This window comes from Carassius auratus, unplaced genomic scaffold, assembly GCF_003368295.1.
Source record: "Carassius auratus strain Wakin unplaced genomic scaffold, ASM336829v1 scaf_tig00023098, whole genome shotgun sequence".
NCBI classification, from domain to species: domain Eukaryota; kingdom Metazoa; phylum Chordata; class Actinopteri; order Cypriniformes; family Cyprinidae; genus Carassius; species Carassius auratus.
In genome coordinates this window covers 14,258-32,534 of record NW_020525235.1, presented here as the reverse complement: position 1 = coordinate 32,534, position 18,277 = coordinate 14,258, and the positions used below count along the sequence as shown (strand labels likewise).

The following is an 18,277-nucleotide window of genomic DNA, read 5'->3' as shown; positions in this document are numbered from 1 at the left end:
TTTTTTTCAAAATGACATTTGTCATGTAGCCTAATTTCTCTTTTGTACTGTGGTAAACTTTGACCTTCTGTAATAAACCAATACCACATAATCAAACCTCAGATCCAAGTGAATAATATGGTAGATGTATACTTTATACAAGAAACTATAATGATACATAGCTAACTAAAAGGTTCATTATTATTTTTAAACATATGGTTTTCTCATTACTAGCTTTACAGTTGTCATATTTATCTCATTACATATAGTTTTATCAGAATTACTGGTCAAAACAATCAATGAGACATAAAACATTTGAAATCAATGCGAAACAACTTTTTATAACATTCTTCTAGTCAACAAAAACGTGTGCAGAATCCCATTCATGCCTGCGGCCGCTGAGATTCCGTACGCTCCGCCCTCTTTCGGTTTGTGCGCATGCGCTTTTCAATTCTCCACAACTCCCTCCGTTTCCGGACGCTAGGATCGAGCGCAAGAGCGCACAGCTGCCGCCGAATTTAAAGAGACATACATCATTTGTTTAAATAATACGACCATTGGAAAAAATATATTTAAATTGCTCCTGGTTCTCTTCGTGGATATCGATGGGGTCTCGCTGTTGATCCGCACGCGTTATGGTGTAGTTTTAGAAGGGACTGAGAAGTCTGAACACACTTGGCTTGAGCTGGAAGTCTATGCTGGAGTAACTGGGTGGCCGTCCGTAAAGTAGACCGGACTTGTGGGGGGAAGAGAGCTGGGTGGCCCCCCGATACGAACTGGTTTTAGTACGCCAGAACAAACTGCAAACACGGGGCGACGGTAAATCATCGTGGCTTCGGTGGCTGTTGGTGGGGAAGGAAGGAAACGCACCATGGCGAAAATTCAGGCTCGCAGCAGCACTGCGAAGCAAATCAACCAGATCCAAGACAAGGCCTATGTGGTTCAGAAGCAAGTCCAGCAGCAGCACTTTCAGAAACTAAAGGTAAGAAGCATTGCAGCAAGTGCATGTGTTTCCTTCTCTCTTACAACGCATTGTGTATTAGGAAGTGCTGTGCTGTTCATATGCATATGGGGCATATCAAAGCTTTCACACTTGAGTATGTGTAAATGGATTTGAAAATCGTACGCACTTATTTACATCACTTCAAGCTGCAAAAGTCGATTTTTATTTTGTCGCTTAACTCGCCGATTCGTGTTCAAAGCAATGCTAGATCACCAGTCAACATGATGAAAGTGTATCTGCTGAATTAAAGTCTAATGCTTTCCCTTTACGCGGTCGGGGTTTCTCCGCTGCTCTTTGTTAAAACCAAAACCGGTGGATATTTTTTGTGCCTCCGCCAAAAATCACGCTTTACACTCCTTTAGTTAACGATTAAACCGGTTTATTTGATATAACCGACGTAGATAAGAGAAAGACAGGGGGATTTGCTCAGAAAACAGCTGCTTTTGTCATAAACGTGTCGCTTTTAGTTTTAGCCCGACCTTTGAAAGAAATGAAAAGTGTATGTTAAGCTTAGCCGAAGCGTTTCTCTGTTAAAAAGCTATTTGAATCGCGTTTTGTTTGTGAAATCGTAACGGGGTTGTTGTGTGTTGTTACTAGCACTAGTGCTAACGCAGCAAAGCTAAATGAGTCAGTGAGCGCATTTATCTTCCTCTATGGATATTAATAAAACCACAAAGAGAATATAAACCGGCTGTTTTTCTCCTGAGCCGCTAGATTTGGGCTCAGTTTTCTGCATCGCAGTGGTTGGATATGAAATTGCAGCTGTTCTTTTGATCTTGAAGGTTTATTTAGGCGTCCGTTCTTTTCTCGTTGGGTTTTTGTTCTTGTGAACAGAGAGGAAAATTCGAATTACTTGCGTTTTGTAGGTGTGTAGCGTTAGTGGTTTAGATTGCACAGTGCTTTTTTGTTTTTCTTGCATAATTCAAAGAACGTAGACAACGTATTACTTTAATAGTAGAAGCAAATGCCAAGTCATTCAATGAAATGGACCTGATGTCCCACACCTCTGTTCTTTCACGAGCCAAAAAACAACAACAACACAATACCACCATGGTATTTTGGATGTGTACCATGGCATTCTTCAAAATACCTTAAAAAGTACTGTGGAAGTACTATGGTATAGTTTTTTTGTATCATATTTTAATAGTACCCTCGGATCTTTGCGTTATGCCCCATAGTGCTTCCATGAATACCATGGTTTTACCATTGTACTTGTCAAAATGTACCTTTTTTTTAACTGATGTAAATACATGTTATTTCCGTCCCATACCTTGTACCATGGTACCACCACAGTACTTTTCGGTAAGCATTCTGTCACTGTATACATGCTTATTATGCTTTATATTGTTTGTAAACATAATTCAGGTAAATAATATTTATTCCTATTGCAGGTGGAGGATGCCTTATCTTATTTGGACCAAGTCAAAATACGATTCGGAAATGATCCGGGAATATACAATAAGTTTCTGGATATCATGAAAGAGTTTAAGTCTCAAAGGTATGTAGGTATCTGTGCACTTTAAATGTGTGATGAATACTGATGCAAAAAAGCATTGTGTGATTGTATTTCCGATACCTCCATCCACAGCATTGACACACCAGGAGTTATTAACAGAGTTTCTCAGCTCTTCCATGGGCATCCTGACCTTGTCCTGGGGTTTAATGCCTTTTTACCGCCTGGTTATCGGATCGAAATTCCCAAGAACGGAATGGCATTTCTACAGTCCCCACCGTCTTCACAGGTAGGACTTTTAATAGATCAGTTTACTACTTGTTTGTGCTGGTGTCTGTGTTTTGTTCTTCATTTTCACTGTTTCAGTTCGTCAACCATGAAAAGGTCATCATTGAACCACATTCACAGCTAATATTACTTGCGTGACCTTTCTGAATGAAGCAAGGTATTTAGAGAGAAACAATTTAGGGTAGATCTTTATTTTTAGCTAACGGCAATTGAATAGACTGTGAAGCAAGTGTTGCATACTAGAATTCAAGTTTGATAAAACAATGCCTAAATAGTTGTTTGCAATTTATTTTTTTATTTTTTGCATTTCCATTAGCCCACGTGGACTTTCTGGCAGAAGACAAAAGAAGAGGCGGAGCAAGTAATTTCATTTTAATGAGTGCAAATACCTTTTTTTTTTTAAAATTTGGAATAATGTGCACTGATGAATCGTGCACAATAAGACAGGAATGTGTAATAAGAGAGCACATAGGGTTAATATTGATTTCATGTTGACTTTGGCCCTGTCCTAGATGGGCCCCCTTGCTGGCTTCCTTCAGGTTCACACTTTGGTGACGTCATCATGCCATAGACTGTCAGGGAGCAGTCCAAAGACATTAGCTTGGTGTTTTAGAATAAATGCACCATTATTTCATGAAAATGATTGCATCTCATTTTGATTGTCACAGGCAACATTTATAGGTGTAATAAAACAATAATAATAATACATATACATATATGTACTATTCTGGATATTTTAATTCTAAGGAACTTTACACAGAGTTTTACAGTGAGTTTCGGAAGCATAATGGTTGTGGAAAATTCAGTTTTGCATCACAGGAATAAATTTCACTTCGATATCTATTCAAATAGAAAACTTGTAATAAAAATTGTAATATTTCAGAGTATTGCCATATTTTTGATCAAATAAATGAAGCCTTCTTAACCATTAAAAATCATTAAAATATATATATTTTTTTTGTTGCAGACGTTAAAGTTTTAAGCAATATTGTAAATGTAATCAAATCCACAAGAATAAATGTAATATTGTTATAAAATGTTGCATCTCCATTAAAAAAAAAGACATTTGGTTTAAAGAACTTACCTTTGAATGGTAGTATATTAATATTATTTTTTGCTGTAGTAAAAGTTATGCATTCCTGTTCTCCTGTTGTGCTGAATCTATGTGGGGATGTTGGCTTTCTTGGTGTATTAAAGTAAGGCTTTGGTATCTCTTTTCCCTCAGGTCTCTCCAGGGCCAGGAAGGAGCACGGGCAGCTCTGTGGTTAGTGCCTCTTCGTCAGCAGTGGCTGAAGCAGGGCCAGCTCCGAATGAAGCCGTGACCTCTCCGGAGAGCGTCGCTTCATCATCTGGACCTCCTGAACAATCAAGCAGGTTGTCACTTCCTTTGCCCAGCCGAGAGAGCCAATCACAGCCAGCCCCCACTTCGGTATCCCCTCCGACATCAGAGCCCAGCCCTGTAGAGTTTGACAGCGCCATCAGTTACGTCAATAAGATCAAAAACCGATTTTTGGACAACCCAGAAACCTACCGGGCCTTTTTGGAAATTCTGCATACATACCAGGTGAGAGCAATAGTGAAACCATATTTTTATTTCGTTTTTCCTCTAGCCTCTACCTGCAACCCTACCTAGACGTTTAATATGGAATCAAAGCTATGTAGGAATATACATTTCTGCTTGCAGATATTTTGCGTTTCAGCAAGCCAATCTTATTGGAGCTTGTGAATTATAGCAGGTTGTTCTGCCTGAGGCTGAGACTAGGCTACTAACAACTGGCACTAAAGGAAATAGACTCTTGGACTGTTTTCCTACCCATCATGTAAACTTATCGATGTTCATTGATTTGTGCATCCTGTGTTCATCTGCAGAAGGAGCAGCTGGAGGTGAAGGAGAGCAGAGGGCGAAGCACTGGAGGAATGACCGAAGATGAGGTTTTCTCTAAAGTGGCTAGCCTTTTCAAAGGTCAAGAGGATCTGCTTGCGGAGTTTGGCCAGTTTTTGCCTGATGCAAAGAGATCTCTGGTTAGAAAAGGATCTTTGTGTACTTAAAAAAAAAAAAAAAAAAAAAAAAGTTGTTTTGCGTTTTTGCAATGAAAGGATTTTCTCTTAAACTGGGTTTACACTTCTGTTCTTATTATTTGAATCAAACAAATGCAGCTTTAGTGTGCCTAAGAGACTTCTTTCAAAATCATTAAAAAACTTGCTGACCCCAAACCTTTGAAAAGTAGATTGACTTACAGTCGAACAAAAATTTATCCAGACACCTGCAACATTTCACACATTATAACAGTTTATTTGCTATAGTTTAGGACTTGGTAATAGAATATGACGATCTTAGAGTGTAACTGTGTCAGTACAAATTCATCTTGATAATGTCAGATAACACTTAAGCAAAACATGGTCAGGTCAAGTCATCTGAATAATTTTTGGTCCCAAAATTTGATCAATTTTACTGGTAGTCCACTGTATGAAGAATTTTTGGATGGAATATGTCACATGAATTTTTTTTTTCTCCACCTAAACGTTTTTGTCTTTTTAGAAGAAAACTGCCTGGATTTTAATCATTGAGAAGACAAAATGAAAATCTTTGAACTAGAATATGTCACAATTTACTTTATTTTACTATCCTCACTTGCACATATGAACTTAAGTCTCCTGCACCCACTAGTAAAAAAAACATATTATATGTGTGTGTGTGTATGTATGAATAAATATATGAACTTTGTATTTGATTCCAGTTTACTGGAGGTTCTTTGCCTGGCAAAGACAATCTGAAGAAAGTAGAGGATGAGGAAATGAATAAACCGAGCAAGAAGAGGCCTAGACCCATGTTATTGCCCCACATGACCCCACTTCTGAAGGTCAGAGTTCATTTTGCCAAAGCAAGTCCCATATGCTCCATTGCCTCTGTATCCTAAAGACCTGGAAAATTGAAATCTCTCCTAGTATATGCAGATTACTTTTGCTTAAACAGTTTATCTTTTTTTTTAATCCACATAGAAAAAAATGAAATATTCCTGTTCCAAGGACCCATCTTTTGCCTCTGTCGGAAAGCATGGAGTTTTACGGGAATTCACATTCTTTGACAAGGTACATTTCATTGACAAAATTGCTTTGAAATGTAAGCGCTAGCAAGTCAGCCATTGCCATAGGATTTATTACGTAGTCTGAGCCATTGAACAGTTTCATTTATTTTTTTTAGGTTCGCCGTCTGCTTAAGAGTCAGGAGGTGTACGAGAATTTCTTACGCTGCATAGCTCTGTTCAATCAGGAAGTGGTTTCAGGGGCCGAACTCCTGCAACTTGTGACTCCATTCTTGGGGTGAGAAAGATTTAAATAGGGCATGTTTATTTAATCCTGTTTGTTTTCATATGGTGTATTTCGCAGGCCTTACATGTCGCTCATGAGTCATATGCCACTGGTGCCTCATTCTGTAGGAAGTTTCCAGAACTGTACACCCAGTTTAAGTCATTTTTGGGTGATAAAGAGCTGTCTCATGCCATCACTGGCCTCTCTGACCGCTACATGGAGGGTGGAGGCAGAGAAGTGGATTACGCCTCCTGTAAACGCCTGGGTTCCAGCTACAGAGCCCTGCCCAAGACCTACCAGCAGCCAAAATGCAGTGGCCGAACTGCTATATGCAAAGAGGTACTGCCTTTTCATCAGACATTTTTTTTTCCCCTTTTCTTTTCTTTAATGCTTTAATACATATTTCACCTCAGAAGGATGCTAAAAATATAAGAGAAATTATGCAAATCTGCCACTTAACAAATGCCAGCCATGTTGTCGTCACGAGAAGCGTTAATGATGACACAAATCCTGGGTTGGTCCCAATTCACAGATAATGGTACAAATCAGCAGAAGCCCAAATCTCCATGAATCATTTGGAAAACGGGGTGTTTGAGCCCCCACACTGCTTCTTTTTTCCCTGCTCAATTTGAATGGAAGCACTTATCTCAAATAGCCCTTTTTCCAGGGTGCCTAGAAAACTCAGGGTGCTCGTATCGTCACGAAACGCTTGTATGTAAACAGTAATTTTATGTAAAAAAAAAAAAAAAAAAACGATTTATCTATTTATCTAATTTGTCAAATTAGAAGTGGCTGGTGTACAAGACATCTTTAAAAAATGCAGCCTGATATTGCCACGGCTTCCTGATGGTAGTACAAGGTTTAAGCTCGCTGTTTTGTTTTAGGTGCTGAATGATACCTGGGTCTCATTTCCTTCCTGGTCAGAAGATTCCACTTTTGTGAGTTCCAAGAAAACACCATATGAAGAGCAGCTTCATCGCTGTGAGGATGAGAGGTTTGAGGTAAGATGATCTCTTTGGGAAATATTGGGAGATTTAGGTTTCAACTGAAACTCTGTTGATGTAGATTCTTTGTTTATTTTTTTGCTTCGTAGCTGGATGTTGTGCTTGAGACGAATTTGGCAACGATAAGAGTCTTGGAAAGTGTGCAAAAGAAATTATCCCGCCTTTCGCCGGAGGATCAAGAGCGCTTCCGATTGGATGACTGTCTGGGTGGAACTTCTGAGGTCATCCAGCGGCGTGCGATCTATCGTATCTATGGCGACAAGGCTCCGGAGATCATAGAGGGGTTGAAGAGGAGTCCAGCCTCTGCAGTTCCTGTCGTACTCAAAAGGTTACTTTCCTCTCACCTAAATGACAAACCGGGTATCTCTACAGTTTGATTTGACAGCAAAAACAATGTGTCAACCACCTATTTATTCTGCATTTGCTGCTCTTTGCTTCTGGTGGGAAAATCATTGGTATTTACAAGCTAATCAAACCAGCATAGTTAATCAAGAATGAAAACAATAGATGTGTTTTTTACACCATCCCTAATTTTGCAGGCAATTGTTTCTAAAGTTTTAAGAGTCCTTCAGTCTAGCAGAAATGACATTTTGATTGAAGAATAAATGGATTGATGTTTTTGCCATAGATTAAAAGCCAAAGAGGAGGAGTGGAGGGAGGCCCAGCAGAGCTTCAACAAAATCTGGAGAGAGCAATATGAGAAGGCATATCTGAAATCACTGGACCACCAGGGTGTCAACTTCAAACAGAACGACATGAAGGCTCTCCGATCCAAGAGTCTTCTTAATGAAATAGAGAGCATCTATGATGAGGTGAGTTTAGCTGTTCTTCTGTTTCTGATGGCCTAACGATGATGACTCAGGATCCAGGAAAGAGCTTTTTCCATAATTATTAATCTGCCTTTTATTTTGAGTGTTTCGGTGTTTCGTGTCCCACAGCAGTGCATGTCATCAACAGCTGAACAGTTTTGCTGTAAAATACACACAGTAAGCTTAAGCTTGCCACAAAGCACCGGCAAAAGTAACTACCATAAATGTGACTGGGGGAAATAGTACGGCGGGCGGGGGGGATGGGGTACAGGGGGAATTGCCGATCCTGGCTCATCATCTCCATTAAACAGGCCTTTAAAGCTTTCTATAGATGTATTTATCATTTCTGTGAGCCATGTTTTCGCTGAGTGTTGGTTCATTTTTGTTCTCCTGTTAAAGACGACACGGCAGATAGCACATCGTGTTGTTTTTCCCCATTCTACAAAAGCACAACATTTGTTGATATTGTGACGGCACACAAATAAAAGCAGATGCTTCATAGCCACGAACCTTTATAACAGTGGTTTTCAACCTGTGGTCTCTTCATTTCCAGTCCATTCTAGGGCTGTGCGATTAAAAGAAAACGTCCTAAAATCACGATTTGAGCGTGCGCATATGCCTAACTCCAGGTTCACACACTGTCTGTGATGCGCCTTTTTTCTGAGCCAATGTTGACGGATCAGAGCGTTCTCACTGCGGTAAAAGACTAGAAATAAAAACGTGCGAAAATAATTCATGTCTAACACATGAGCATAGAGTGAATTTGTTAGTGAACAGGATGCAGTTTAAGTGAGAGGAGACACGTTTTAAGTGTGCACACTCTCTCCTCGCAAAGCAGGGTGTATCTGAGCAAGCACAACCGGTTTTGTGACAGAGCAAAGGAAATCTGCTGCGAACAGAGAGATTCGAACTCGTGCATTATTTTAATGTGCTTTCGCGTTATATTTATGCGCTCTCACTGCTGACCGCATACACATACTGTATACACACTGCAAACACCTGAGGCACCGCTACAATTAATGAGCTCTATGAACAATGCATGGCAAAAAAGAAAAAAAAGTCCCTGTATACAGGATTTTTTTTTTTTTTTTTTTTGCCACAAGTCTATACATTTTTTTACATCTTCACTATAGTGATAATTTTGACTTATGTCTGTTCTAGAGATGTTACAACTTTTTGATAAAGCTCTGATTGGTTTTCTTTTGGAAATATGTTTCAAATTAATCCTGAATGCATTTATGACTGTAAAAGCACAATTGCAAAATTGATCAAAAAAATCGCGATAGTTTTTTTTTTTTTGTCCATATCGCACAGGTCTAGTTTATTCAATAAATATAGTTTAAAATCTAGCTTCTGAGTACTAAGTTATTAACCCAACAATAGCGGGGTCAGTTAATTTTTTTGAAGTGGGCCGCGCAAACATATGTGTTTGGTTGTGTGGGCCGCGAGTTGAAAAAGGTTGGGAACCACTGCTTTATAAAAACGAAACGAAGTATAATCACTTGATATTACATATAAAACTGGACTATTTTAATAGCTGAAACCGTAGAAGCTGGTTTCGACTGGCTGATTTAATCATTTATAGTTTGTGTGGATTTATTTTATTATTCAAAACTAAATTATATGTTGAAAAAATGCAGGATTTCCCTCATTATTTACTTGAAAGCTGCGATAATTATTAAACCATGCGATATAGCTACAGTCACCCACTTAAATTTAGGACCTGACTAAATATAACTATACAGAGATTTGTAAAATAAAATTGCACTACTTTTACAAAACTTTTTTTTAGGCCTGGAATTTGCTGTTTTAAATTTGAATGGCATTTCCAGGTTATTTGTGGTGTTACAGACCCTAAAAGCATCTAATGCATGCTCTTAATCACCTAAACTAGTCCACCAATGTGTTTGCGTGAATGCTCCACTACCTTCCATTTCCGTAATCACATGCCAGATTGGTAACCCCATTTTGTTCCGGGACTACGCAATTTACAAATTCAGCACTGGTGACAAGTGAGTTCAGTGAACATTAATTTAGGTCACAGTGGCATTTTATTTGAAAAATAATGTGTTTTGCACATTTTTATTTTTCTCCCAAAAAGAGAGGTATTTATTTATATCTATTTATATCTAATTCAAGAGTATATGTATTTATTATTTCAGTCACACAATTTAATGAACAACATCTCATGAATTATTCCAATCTACTACGTATAAAATCTCTTTTTAATTCCTCCCCAAATCTTCTCTCAATTCTTTGTCCTTTATCTTCACAGGGTGATTTGTACAACGTTATATTTTTGAAAAGTCCCTATTTGCACTTTGCTTTGAGAAATGTTTCTTAGAGAATGCAGTAGACCAGGTAACTTATTTATTTATTTTTAGCCAAAGTAGCACTTGGAAATATTTGTTTGTTTTTACTTCTGGATGGGTTGAACTGGGACAAGTACAGTCCCATGTAACAACAGGTTAAGTTAGGAACAGCACATAGATCTGTTTCTTTATTGTATGAATAAACTTAAGCATGAACACTAAGAACTTGAATTGTTTTCTGCATTACTACTCAATAAAAACGGAGTACAGTGTGCAAAAGCTCATCTCAAGTCGCAGAGTCTCATTTGTCTTGCAGATAACTAGTGCTCTTGTTTTTTCCCTGCTACAGCGACAGGAGCAGAGCACAGAAGAGGGTGGCATGGGCCAGCAAGGTCGTGACGGCTCGGGCACAGGTTCGACCAGCGAACCCCACATGATCTTCACTTACGAAGACAAACAGATCCTGGAGGACGCTGCCTCCCTCATCATCTACCATGTCAAGCGGCAGCCCACCATCCACAAGGATGACAAGGACCACATCAAGCGTATCATCCAGCACTTTGTCCCCGACCTCTTTTTCGCCCGTCGTGGAGAGCTTAGTGAGACAGAAGAGTTCACGGATGAGGAGGCCGAAGGTGAGGACGGTGCCGTCACAGGAGGCGGAGTCTCAACAACAGGTGGCCAGCAACAACTGAATGGCGATTTCAGACGAAGACGATGCACTTACCCTCAGAGCATGGATACCTCTATGGCCGCTCATGGCATGAATCCAGAAGGGGAGGCGGTGGACCTGCGGGACCCAGAGGCTGAGCACCAGAAGGAGCTGGATGGAGTCTACAACCTGTACTTCGTCAATAATAACTGGTACTTCTTCCTACGGCTGCACCAGACTCTGTGCTCACGGCTGCTGAGGGTTTACAGGCAGGCTGAGAGACAGTTACTGGAACACAGGGCGGAGCAGAATCGGGAACGGCTGCTCATAGGAGAGGGGCGCAGAGAAAAGGCAAACGACCTGGCCATGGAGCTGCGTCTAAAACAACCCAGTGAGTATAACGATGCACAAGTACACTTCCACTTACAGAAGTTTTGCATTGGATTTTCCACTCAGATTTGTTAGTCTAGTTTTAGAACTAAATTAGCAAGCTTGCACAATTTTTTTGTACTAGTAATGTCTGTTGTATCAGGTGAGGTGGAGTTAGAGGAATATTACCCAGCATTCTTAGACATGGTACGCAGTCTACTAGATGGAAACCTGGATGCCACACAGTACGAGGACACCTTGAGAGAGATGTTCACCATCCATGCTTACATCGGATTTACCATCGACAAGCTTGTTCAGAACATCGTAAGACAGGTGGGTCGATGAGTTGTATTACACAGAGTAGGGCTACACGACTATGACAAAAATCATAATGGTCGATTTTTCCCTTGAAATTGTAATTGCGATCATTAATAACGACTATTTTGAACATATTTATGCCATTGTTTGAAGATGCATGCCATATTTATATAAGGCTGAAAACACTTCCTGAACTTTTATTGCTTTTCTATAGCATTGAGGCTCAAATGTCAATTATACATTGGTTTGGTTTCTTCTTTAAACAAGAAAAAAGGTAAAATTATGCATGGTATAATAATGTTATACTAATACAAAAAACAAAAAATGGTTTACCAAAGCTACTTGTTTCTTTACAATTAAATGGATACATTTTTTAATTATAGTAACATTTTACAGTACAATTTATATTATCAGGGCTTCAGACTAACATTGGAGAGCAGTGGCACCAGCACCTGATCTGGTAGCACATGAACATGCTGCTATATATATATATATATATATATATATATATATATATATATATATATATATATTATACTATTATACTACTTGAGTTGGGATGCAGATGTACATTTATTTCCGTTAACAAAAACAGTGCCGTTGTGAAATCTGTAACAGCCTCATCTTTCATACATTTGTAAGTCATAACCAAAAGTACAGTACCCTATTACCATGGTAAACAATGAGCCTAACTATATAGTTTCTATGGTGTTTGTATTACCGTATACCGTAGCCTAAAGACATTAAATTACAAATCCACATCAACTGAATAGGTCACTTTAATAAACACATGCACTCGTGCTGTGTTTTTCTTTTTTTAGGCAAACGGATAAAAAGTCTGTGTGACTCACAGTTCAAACAAGTACCGCTATTTCGTTCGGCTTTTGACAGTTTGGCGTTTAACATATCTATAATGCACAACAGAGTGACAACTATCAGCTGGACAAAATGTCTTTTATCCAATGTGTTTGAGTTTGCAAACACCTCTTAAGGGTACAGAATAATGCAAGTATGCATTTTTTATTGTTTTTAAAAAAATGTAATTGCATCTTTGAACGATAATGTAATAGTGGCACCCATAATCGTAATCACGATTAGAAATTTGATGAATTGTGCAGCCCTAGACCTAGAAATATATTTTCCATAAATTTTACACAATTTCTTCACTTACTGACTAGCTGGTTTTACTCATAGAGTCTTGGAAGACTTCATGTAAATAACATCAGGGGCAAGTTCAAGCTCAAAACAGTGTGCAAAATTTTGCTCCGGTTTTTGATTTGAATGACATGTTTCCAGAAAACAATGTGCAACGAGGTTTGAGAGAGTTTTCTCTTGTTTGGTGGGTGTGTCAAAAATGTCAGCACAATCAGCAGCAACATGTATATAAACCACACGGTATTTAAGAGACCGCTCGCACAATGTAATTAACACAACAATAAGTTCACAAGAGCAAGTATATTGTTTGCACATGTTTATTTACATTAAATGCAAAATAACTGAAATAATACAGGAATACAAGTATAGAACTGGAACTTCTTTAAGTCTGTCTAAATATAATTTAGTAATTGCAATGTCTTGGGAAGGTGTGCTAGACACTGATTAATGTAACACAAAAATGCTTTACATATTTATATATTTTGCTATTGTATTGTGGAGCGACACTTTCATAAACTCTTCTATACTCCTCTGTTTATATAATGGTAAATATTACAATATCATAGCACCACAGCAGTGATTAGCAGTCTAAGATAAGTTAAGATAAGCCTAATACTCGCAATAAAAATAGTGAGGTCATAAGTATATCATCATAACACAGTCTCTGAGGCAAGAAGTGGATTATCCTCCACCTGAAATGTTTGTCTTTTCATCCAGAAATGCGAGGCAAATGTTGGCCTCAATAATTAGGAACCTCAGTTTCCACAAATCCCTTCACTCGATGGGGATGTTCTCTTTTATTCTGGATGGAAAGGGCAATGACTAACATCGAGCATATTTTGCAGTATTAAACGCATATTATATATATATATATATATATATATATATATATATATATATATATATATATATATATATATAATATTATTATTATTATTATTATGTATTTCATCAGGCTCTGAATATTCTTTAAAAAGAACACAAATAATGGCCTTTCTCATCTGCCATAGTTGCAACTCTTGAGTGATCAGAACAGGGTGTTCAATGCAAAACTGTTTCCATTTAAAAAACCTTTTGCATCGTTTTGTTGGGGCTGAATGCAGACCAAGGGCCTGTTCTTCGTACGTTGCTAACTCCGTTAGCTGGATTTGAATGTTGACGATTTGGCGTGATCTTGGATCATCTGGTTCTTCTGAGCTTATTCCGAAGCTGCTGTCATAGCAAAGGTTCGTAAGCTTAAACCTGCTCGGGAGCAGGCTTATTTAATGTAAACAGGATTAATAAGGACCGCTACCTTATTACAAGAGTATCGTACTGATCCAGGAACAATAATTTTAAATAATAATCATTAAAAAAAAATATTTAAAAATAATATAAAAATGCTGTGTAGTCCAGAACAGCCTACTATAGACACAGCCAGTTTTACTCACTGAAATATTTATTTGTCATAAAAGTATTACTTCATAATTGTATTAGAGTCTTACACACATGCTATACAGATAATAGAGTCGTCGTGCATTATTTTGAGTGATGGCTGCTATTATAAGAGTGGCTTGATGGAGCGCAGGAGATGCAGATAACATAATATTGACCCTTAAGAAACTTTCATTAATGCTGTCACGTAACAAATCTGTCCAAATATAAAACAAAATGAATAGATAATTTCTACATTGAAATAAAAATGTAAAGACTGCACAACTGTTATAAATTGCGCATCTAAATAATTGGGAATCATGAAAAAAATTCTAATACAATAAAAACATGTATCTATTATCTGTTTCATGTATCTATTATAACATTTATGTAGTTTTGTTTGCTTGGCTGTTTCCTTATAAAAGTCCAGAAATTTGTCAAGTTTTTCGTCGGGTGTCATTTGAAATTATATGACGTCATCACATTGCCGTCTTGCCACCAGCCAATCGCTGCACTGCTGATCATGGTTTCGAGTATCGATACATATCCCCTTTTAAACCAACACATGAACGCGAAATTATCTCAGACAACTCAATCCAGCGATACTAATAATACACAACATGATTAGCACGATGATATCATCTTGGATGTGTCATTTGATCTCGGATGTAATAAACAATGTACGAAGAACGGGCCCCAGTTCTGATTCACTGATTTATCTTAATTGAATAGTTAACAAATATTGAATGGCCATTTATATGTAAACAGGCTTGCATATTTATTTAATTAAATCACAGTCATTGTGATTTCATAATCGCACTAAGCCAAAGTACGATTTTGGTTTTATTTCAGTTTATCATTCAGCCCATCATAAGCATGAAAGCTCCCAAAATACTCAATTTTGCAGTGTGTTTCTTTTCTTTTTAAAAAGAAAATACATCAGTAAAACAATCTCTGAATAAAATCCTTGTCTATTTATGTTAAAAAAAAGTGCATTCCAATAAAAAGGGTTTAATATTCATTGTAGATTTCGTATGGTATGCTAAAAACTACTGGCTTGAAACACTGCAATCATGTTGAAGTATGTAATGTGCGCGATGCATCCCTTCCTTTGTCAGGAAACAGGTGGTGGATTATCAAGAATGTAAAATAATTTAGTTAGAACAGGATTATCAAGAACAGCCTTCGCCTTTAGAATCTGATGGATAATGTAGTTAACATGTTTCTTAAATGGTCAGAGTGAGCTGACTGGGAAGGGAATGTTATAGTACATTCATATTTCATAAGAACAAGTAGAATCCTGTTTTTGTTTTTTGCTGCTTTAACTTTAGTCTGAATCCCTTTATTCCACAAACACAACCAAAAAATAAGACTGTTGTCTAGTTGTTAAAATTCTCTTCTCTCTGATTGACTCCAACAGCTTCAGTACTTAGTCAGTGATGAAGTGTGTCTGCAAGTCACTGAGCTGTACCTGGCCGAGAGGAAGAGGGGTGCCGCTGGTGGAAATCTCTCATCCCAGTGTGTCCGTGCTGCTTGGGAAGCCAGCTACCAATGGAAGGCTGAGAGAGTCATGGCTGAAGAAAACTGCTTCAAGGTGCTTGACCTAATGCTGTCTCTATATATGGCTAAAATTAATGTGATAGTCACCTCCTCAGTTGCATCAATCCTATGAATTATGCTTGTTTTGTATTAACCTTATTTAGTTTGTAATCTCTTGGATATTTCTCTTGTCAGGTCATGTTCATTCAAAACAAAGGTCAGGTGACCTTAACCATTGATTTGCTGGACACGGAGGAGGCCCAAGGCGATGACCCACTGGATGTTCAGGTGCCTCCACACAAAGAAAAAAATATGTATATTCTAAAACATGGGTAGTTTTTTTCCTAGAAAATCTTAAACTGTCAAATGTAAAAGGGTGATCTGGTTTGGTGAGGCAGGAAAGTCATCTTGTTTTCAAATGCATTAATATTTGCTCTGTCTTGTTTCAGAACCTGTCTAATTATATGGAGCAGTATATAGGAACTGAGTCTGTGTGTTCTCAGACAGAAGGATACTACTTCAAGCCTGTGTTTCTACCTAGGTAAAAACCTTCTTTACACTGGTTTAACCTGCTCTTTTATTTTTATATATGAATATGAGGGGATATATATATATATGTATATATGTGTATATATATATATGTGTGTGTGTGTTTGTGTATATATATATATATATATATATATACACACACACACACTTAATTGTTCCTATATATATATATATATATATATATATATATATATATATATATATATATATATATATATATATATATATATATATATATATATATATATATATATATATATATATATATATAAAAAATTCTCAATATAAGGTCATAGACTAACAAATTTAATTACTGGTCAATTAAGTCTGTCCAGCTGCATCTAGATTAACATTTGTCCTGCACCTCTGTGCATCTCACCTTTTAGGAATTTGAGGCATTTCCGTGGCTGGCAGCTCAAGCAGGTGGAAGCCATGCGCTGCCGGAGAGAGTGGCATCGGAAGATGGGTGTGGAGACAGCCGGGAACCTGGACTGCCGTTTCAAACTCAACACACACAAGATGGTGTTTGTGATGAACTCCGAAGACTACATGTACCGCCGAGGGGCCCTGGTGAAGGCTCGGAAGGTATGTTGATCAAATACAACCACATTTCTGTTGTCTCTATACATTTTTAATTATAGTATTCCATCTGAAAACATTGCATTTTCTGAGTGCAGTCTCTAAAAAACATTTTTTTAAATACTTGACTATGACTGCTAAATTCAAATAATAAATGATGCTAAGCATATACTCGTGCACTTTTATAATGTTGTTGAAAGAAGTCACAAATGCTCACCAAGGCTGCATTTTTTGGGTTTTTTGTATAAATAAAAAGAAATGCATTTATTTGAAATAGAAATCTTTGGCAGCGTACATGTCTTTACTGTCACTTTTGATCATATTAACAGGTCCATCCTATTATTAATAAAACACTCACTAAGTGTATTTATTATTTTGGTCATGTCTCTTCCCCTGTAGTCCCAGCACAGAGTAGCACAGGCCCAGCACGAGCACTTTGAGCAGTGGCACCGCGGCTGGTTGAGCGAGCACGTGTCCCCTGCCGCAGAGCGCAGCGTGCAGGACTGGCTCATGGGAGAAGAGGATGAGGACATGATCCCCTGCAAGACCACCCGTGTATCCATGCAGGTCAAAGGCTTACATGTCAACAGGTACAAGGTGCACTACAACAGCAAGGCCCCCGCTTCACCGTAACAACCTCAAGCCTTGGGATGGATTTCTGTGATCTCTCTCTCTCTCTCTCTCTCTCTCTCTGTTTTCTCTCTTTGTCTCTTTCTCGCTCACTCTTTCAAATGTCCAAGCGTAAACATGCTTGGCTGAAACACGGCGAACAGACAGGAGTGGTTTGAGGACAGACAGCTGCTCAAAAGAGGGAGTGCTTCACTGAAAAGCATCTCGACACTAGTGTCCATCATGATCGATGCAGTTACCAGACGTTTCAGAAATGTGAATGTTCTTTTTTTTTTTTAAGAAGAAGAAAGAAAGTCCATTGTAGTTTTAGCTCCTGGAACCAGAGTTTTTTTGTTTTGTTTATACTGAAGTATTGAGAGACCAGGTTTAAAGTATGTCTATAACATCTGTATGTCTTTTTGTACAGTAAATTCAATTCAAGAGCTCGAGCGATTGCATATATACAGCAGGAAGATTATTCTGTGTGCATATGAATGCTATGAATGATGACTTGGAAAAATGATGTTTCTCTGGCGCACTGGCATCTTATCCGTAACGTCCTTGTTTTAGTTCTGTTTTGTGTTCTTCGTTTTCATCGTCTCTTATAACTGAACAGAGGATCGCCAGTGTTGTCCGTCAATCACTGCTCATGATTTTGTTAACCACCCAGATCATGTATCCTATCGATCTCGCCAAATCTTTGCTTTTGTTTGGTGTAATTTTTACATATTAAAACAGAAAAAAATGACAAAATATCAGTGTTTTGAAAAAAGAATGTATAACATTTATCCTGTATCAGTTATCACGAAATAAACAACCTAGTTGTGCAGTTCTTAATGAAGGGGTCATGGTTTTTGCTGAATTCTCACCTTTTCAACAGAAGACTGTATATTTGGAAAATCAACTCATCCAATCTTTTGATATTTGATGTTACTAT

At 37.9% G+C, this 18,277-nt stretch overlaps 1 protein-coding gene across 4 annotated transcripts; it reads left to right on the top strand.

The window, feature by feature from the left end:
• Nucleotides 1-428: 428 nt before the first annotated feature.
• On the top strand, nt 429-18,177 carry LOC113077660 (paired amphipathic helix protein Sin3b-like). 4 transcript variants are annotated; one of them, XM_026249968.1, is made up of 21 exons: nt 429-961; nt 2,276-2,284; nt 2,374-2,480; nt 2,571-2,724; nt 3,040-3,084; nt 3,949-4,287; nt 4,593-4,745; nt 5,462-5,584; nt 5,724-5,813; nt 5,926-6,044; nt 6,161-6,371; nt 6,917-7,033; nt 7,126-7,364; nt 7,665-7,848; nt 10,507-11,200; nt 11,342-11,511; nt 15,485-15,658; nt 15,799-15,891; nt 16,053-16,144; nt 16,539-16,737; nt 17,131-18,177. In XM_026249968.1, the coding sequence occupies exons 1-21, from the start codon at nt 851-853 to the stop codon at nt 17,362-17,364; spliced, it is 3,657 nt and encodes a 1,218-aa protein (XP_026105753.1). In that variant the 5' UTR covers nt 429-850; the 3' UTR covers nt 17,365-18,177. The 4 variants fall into 4 exon arrangements, with proteins under 4 accessions (XP_026105753.1, XP_026105754.1, XP_026105756.1 ...); XM_026249969.1 differs by lacking the exon at nt 2,276-2,284; XM_026249971.1 differs by lacking the exon at nt 3,040-3,084.
• Nucleotides 18,178-18,277: the final 100 nt, after the last annotated feature.

Coding starts and splice junctions, on each gene's coding strand:
- LOC113077660 (XM_026249968.1), top strand. CDS start 851: ATGGCGAAAATTCAGGCTCGCAGCAGCACTGCGAAGCAAATCAACCAG. Junction 4,288..4,592: donor AAATTCTGCATACATACCAG/GTGAGAGCAATA, acceptor GTTCATCTGCAG/AAGGAGCAGCTGGAGGTGAA. Junction 4,746..5,461: donor CTGATGCAAAGAGATCTCTG/GTTAGAAAAGGA, acceptor ATTTGATTCCAG/TTTACTGGAGGTTCTTTGCC.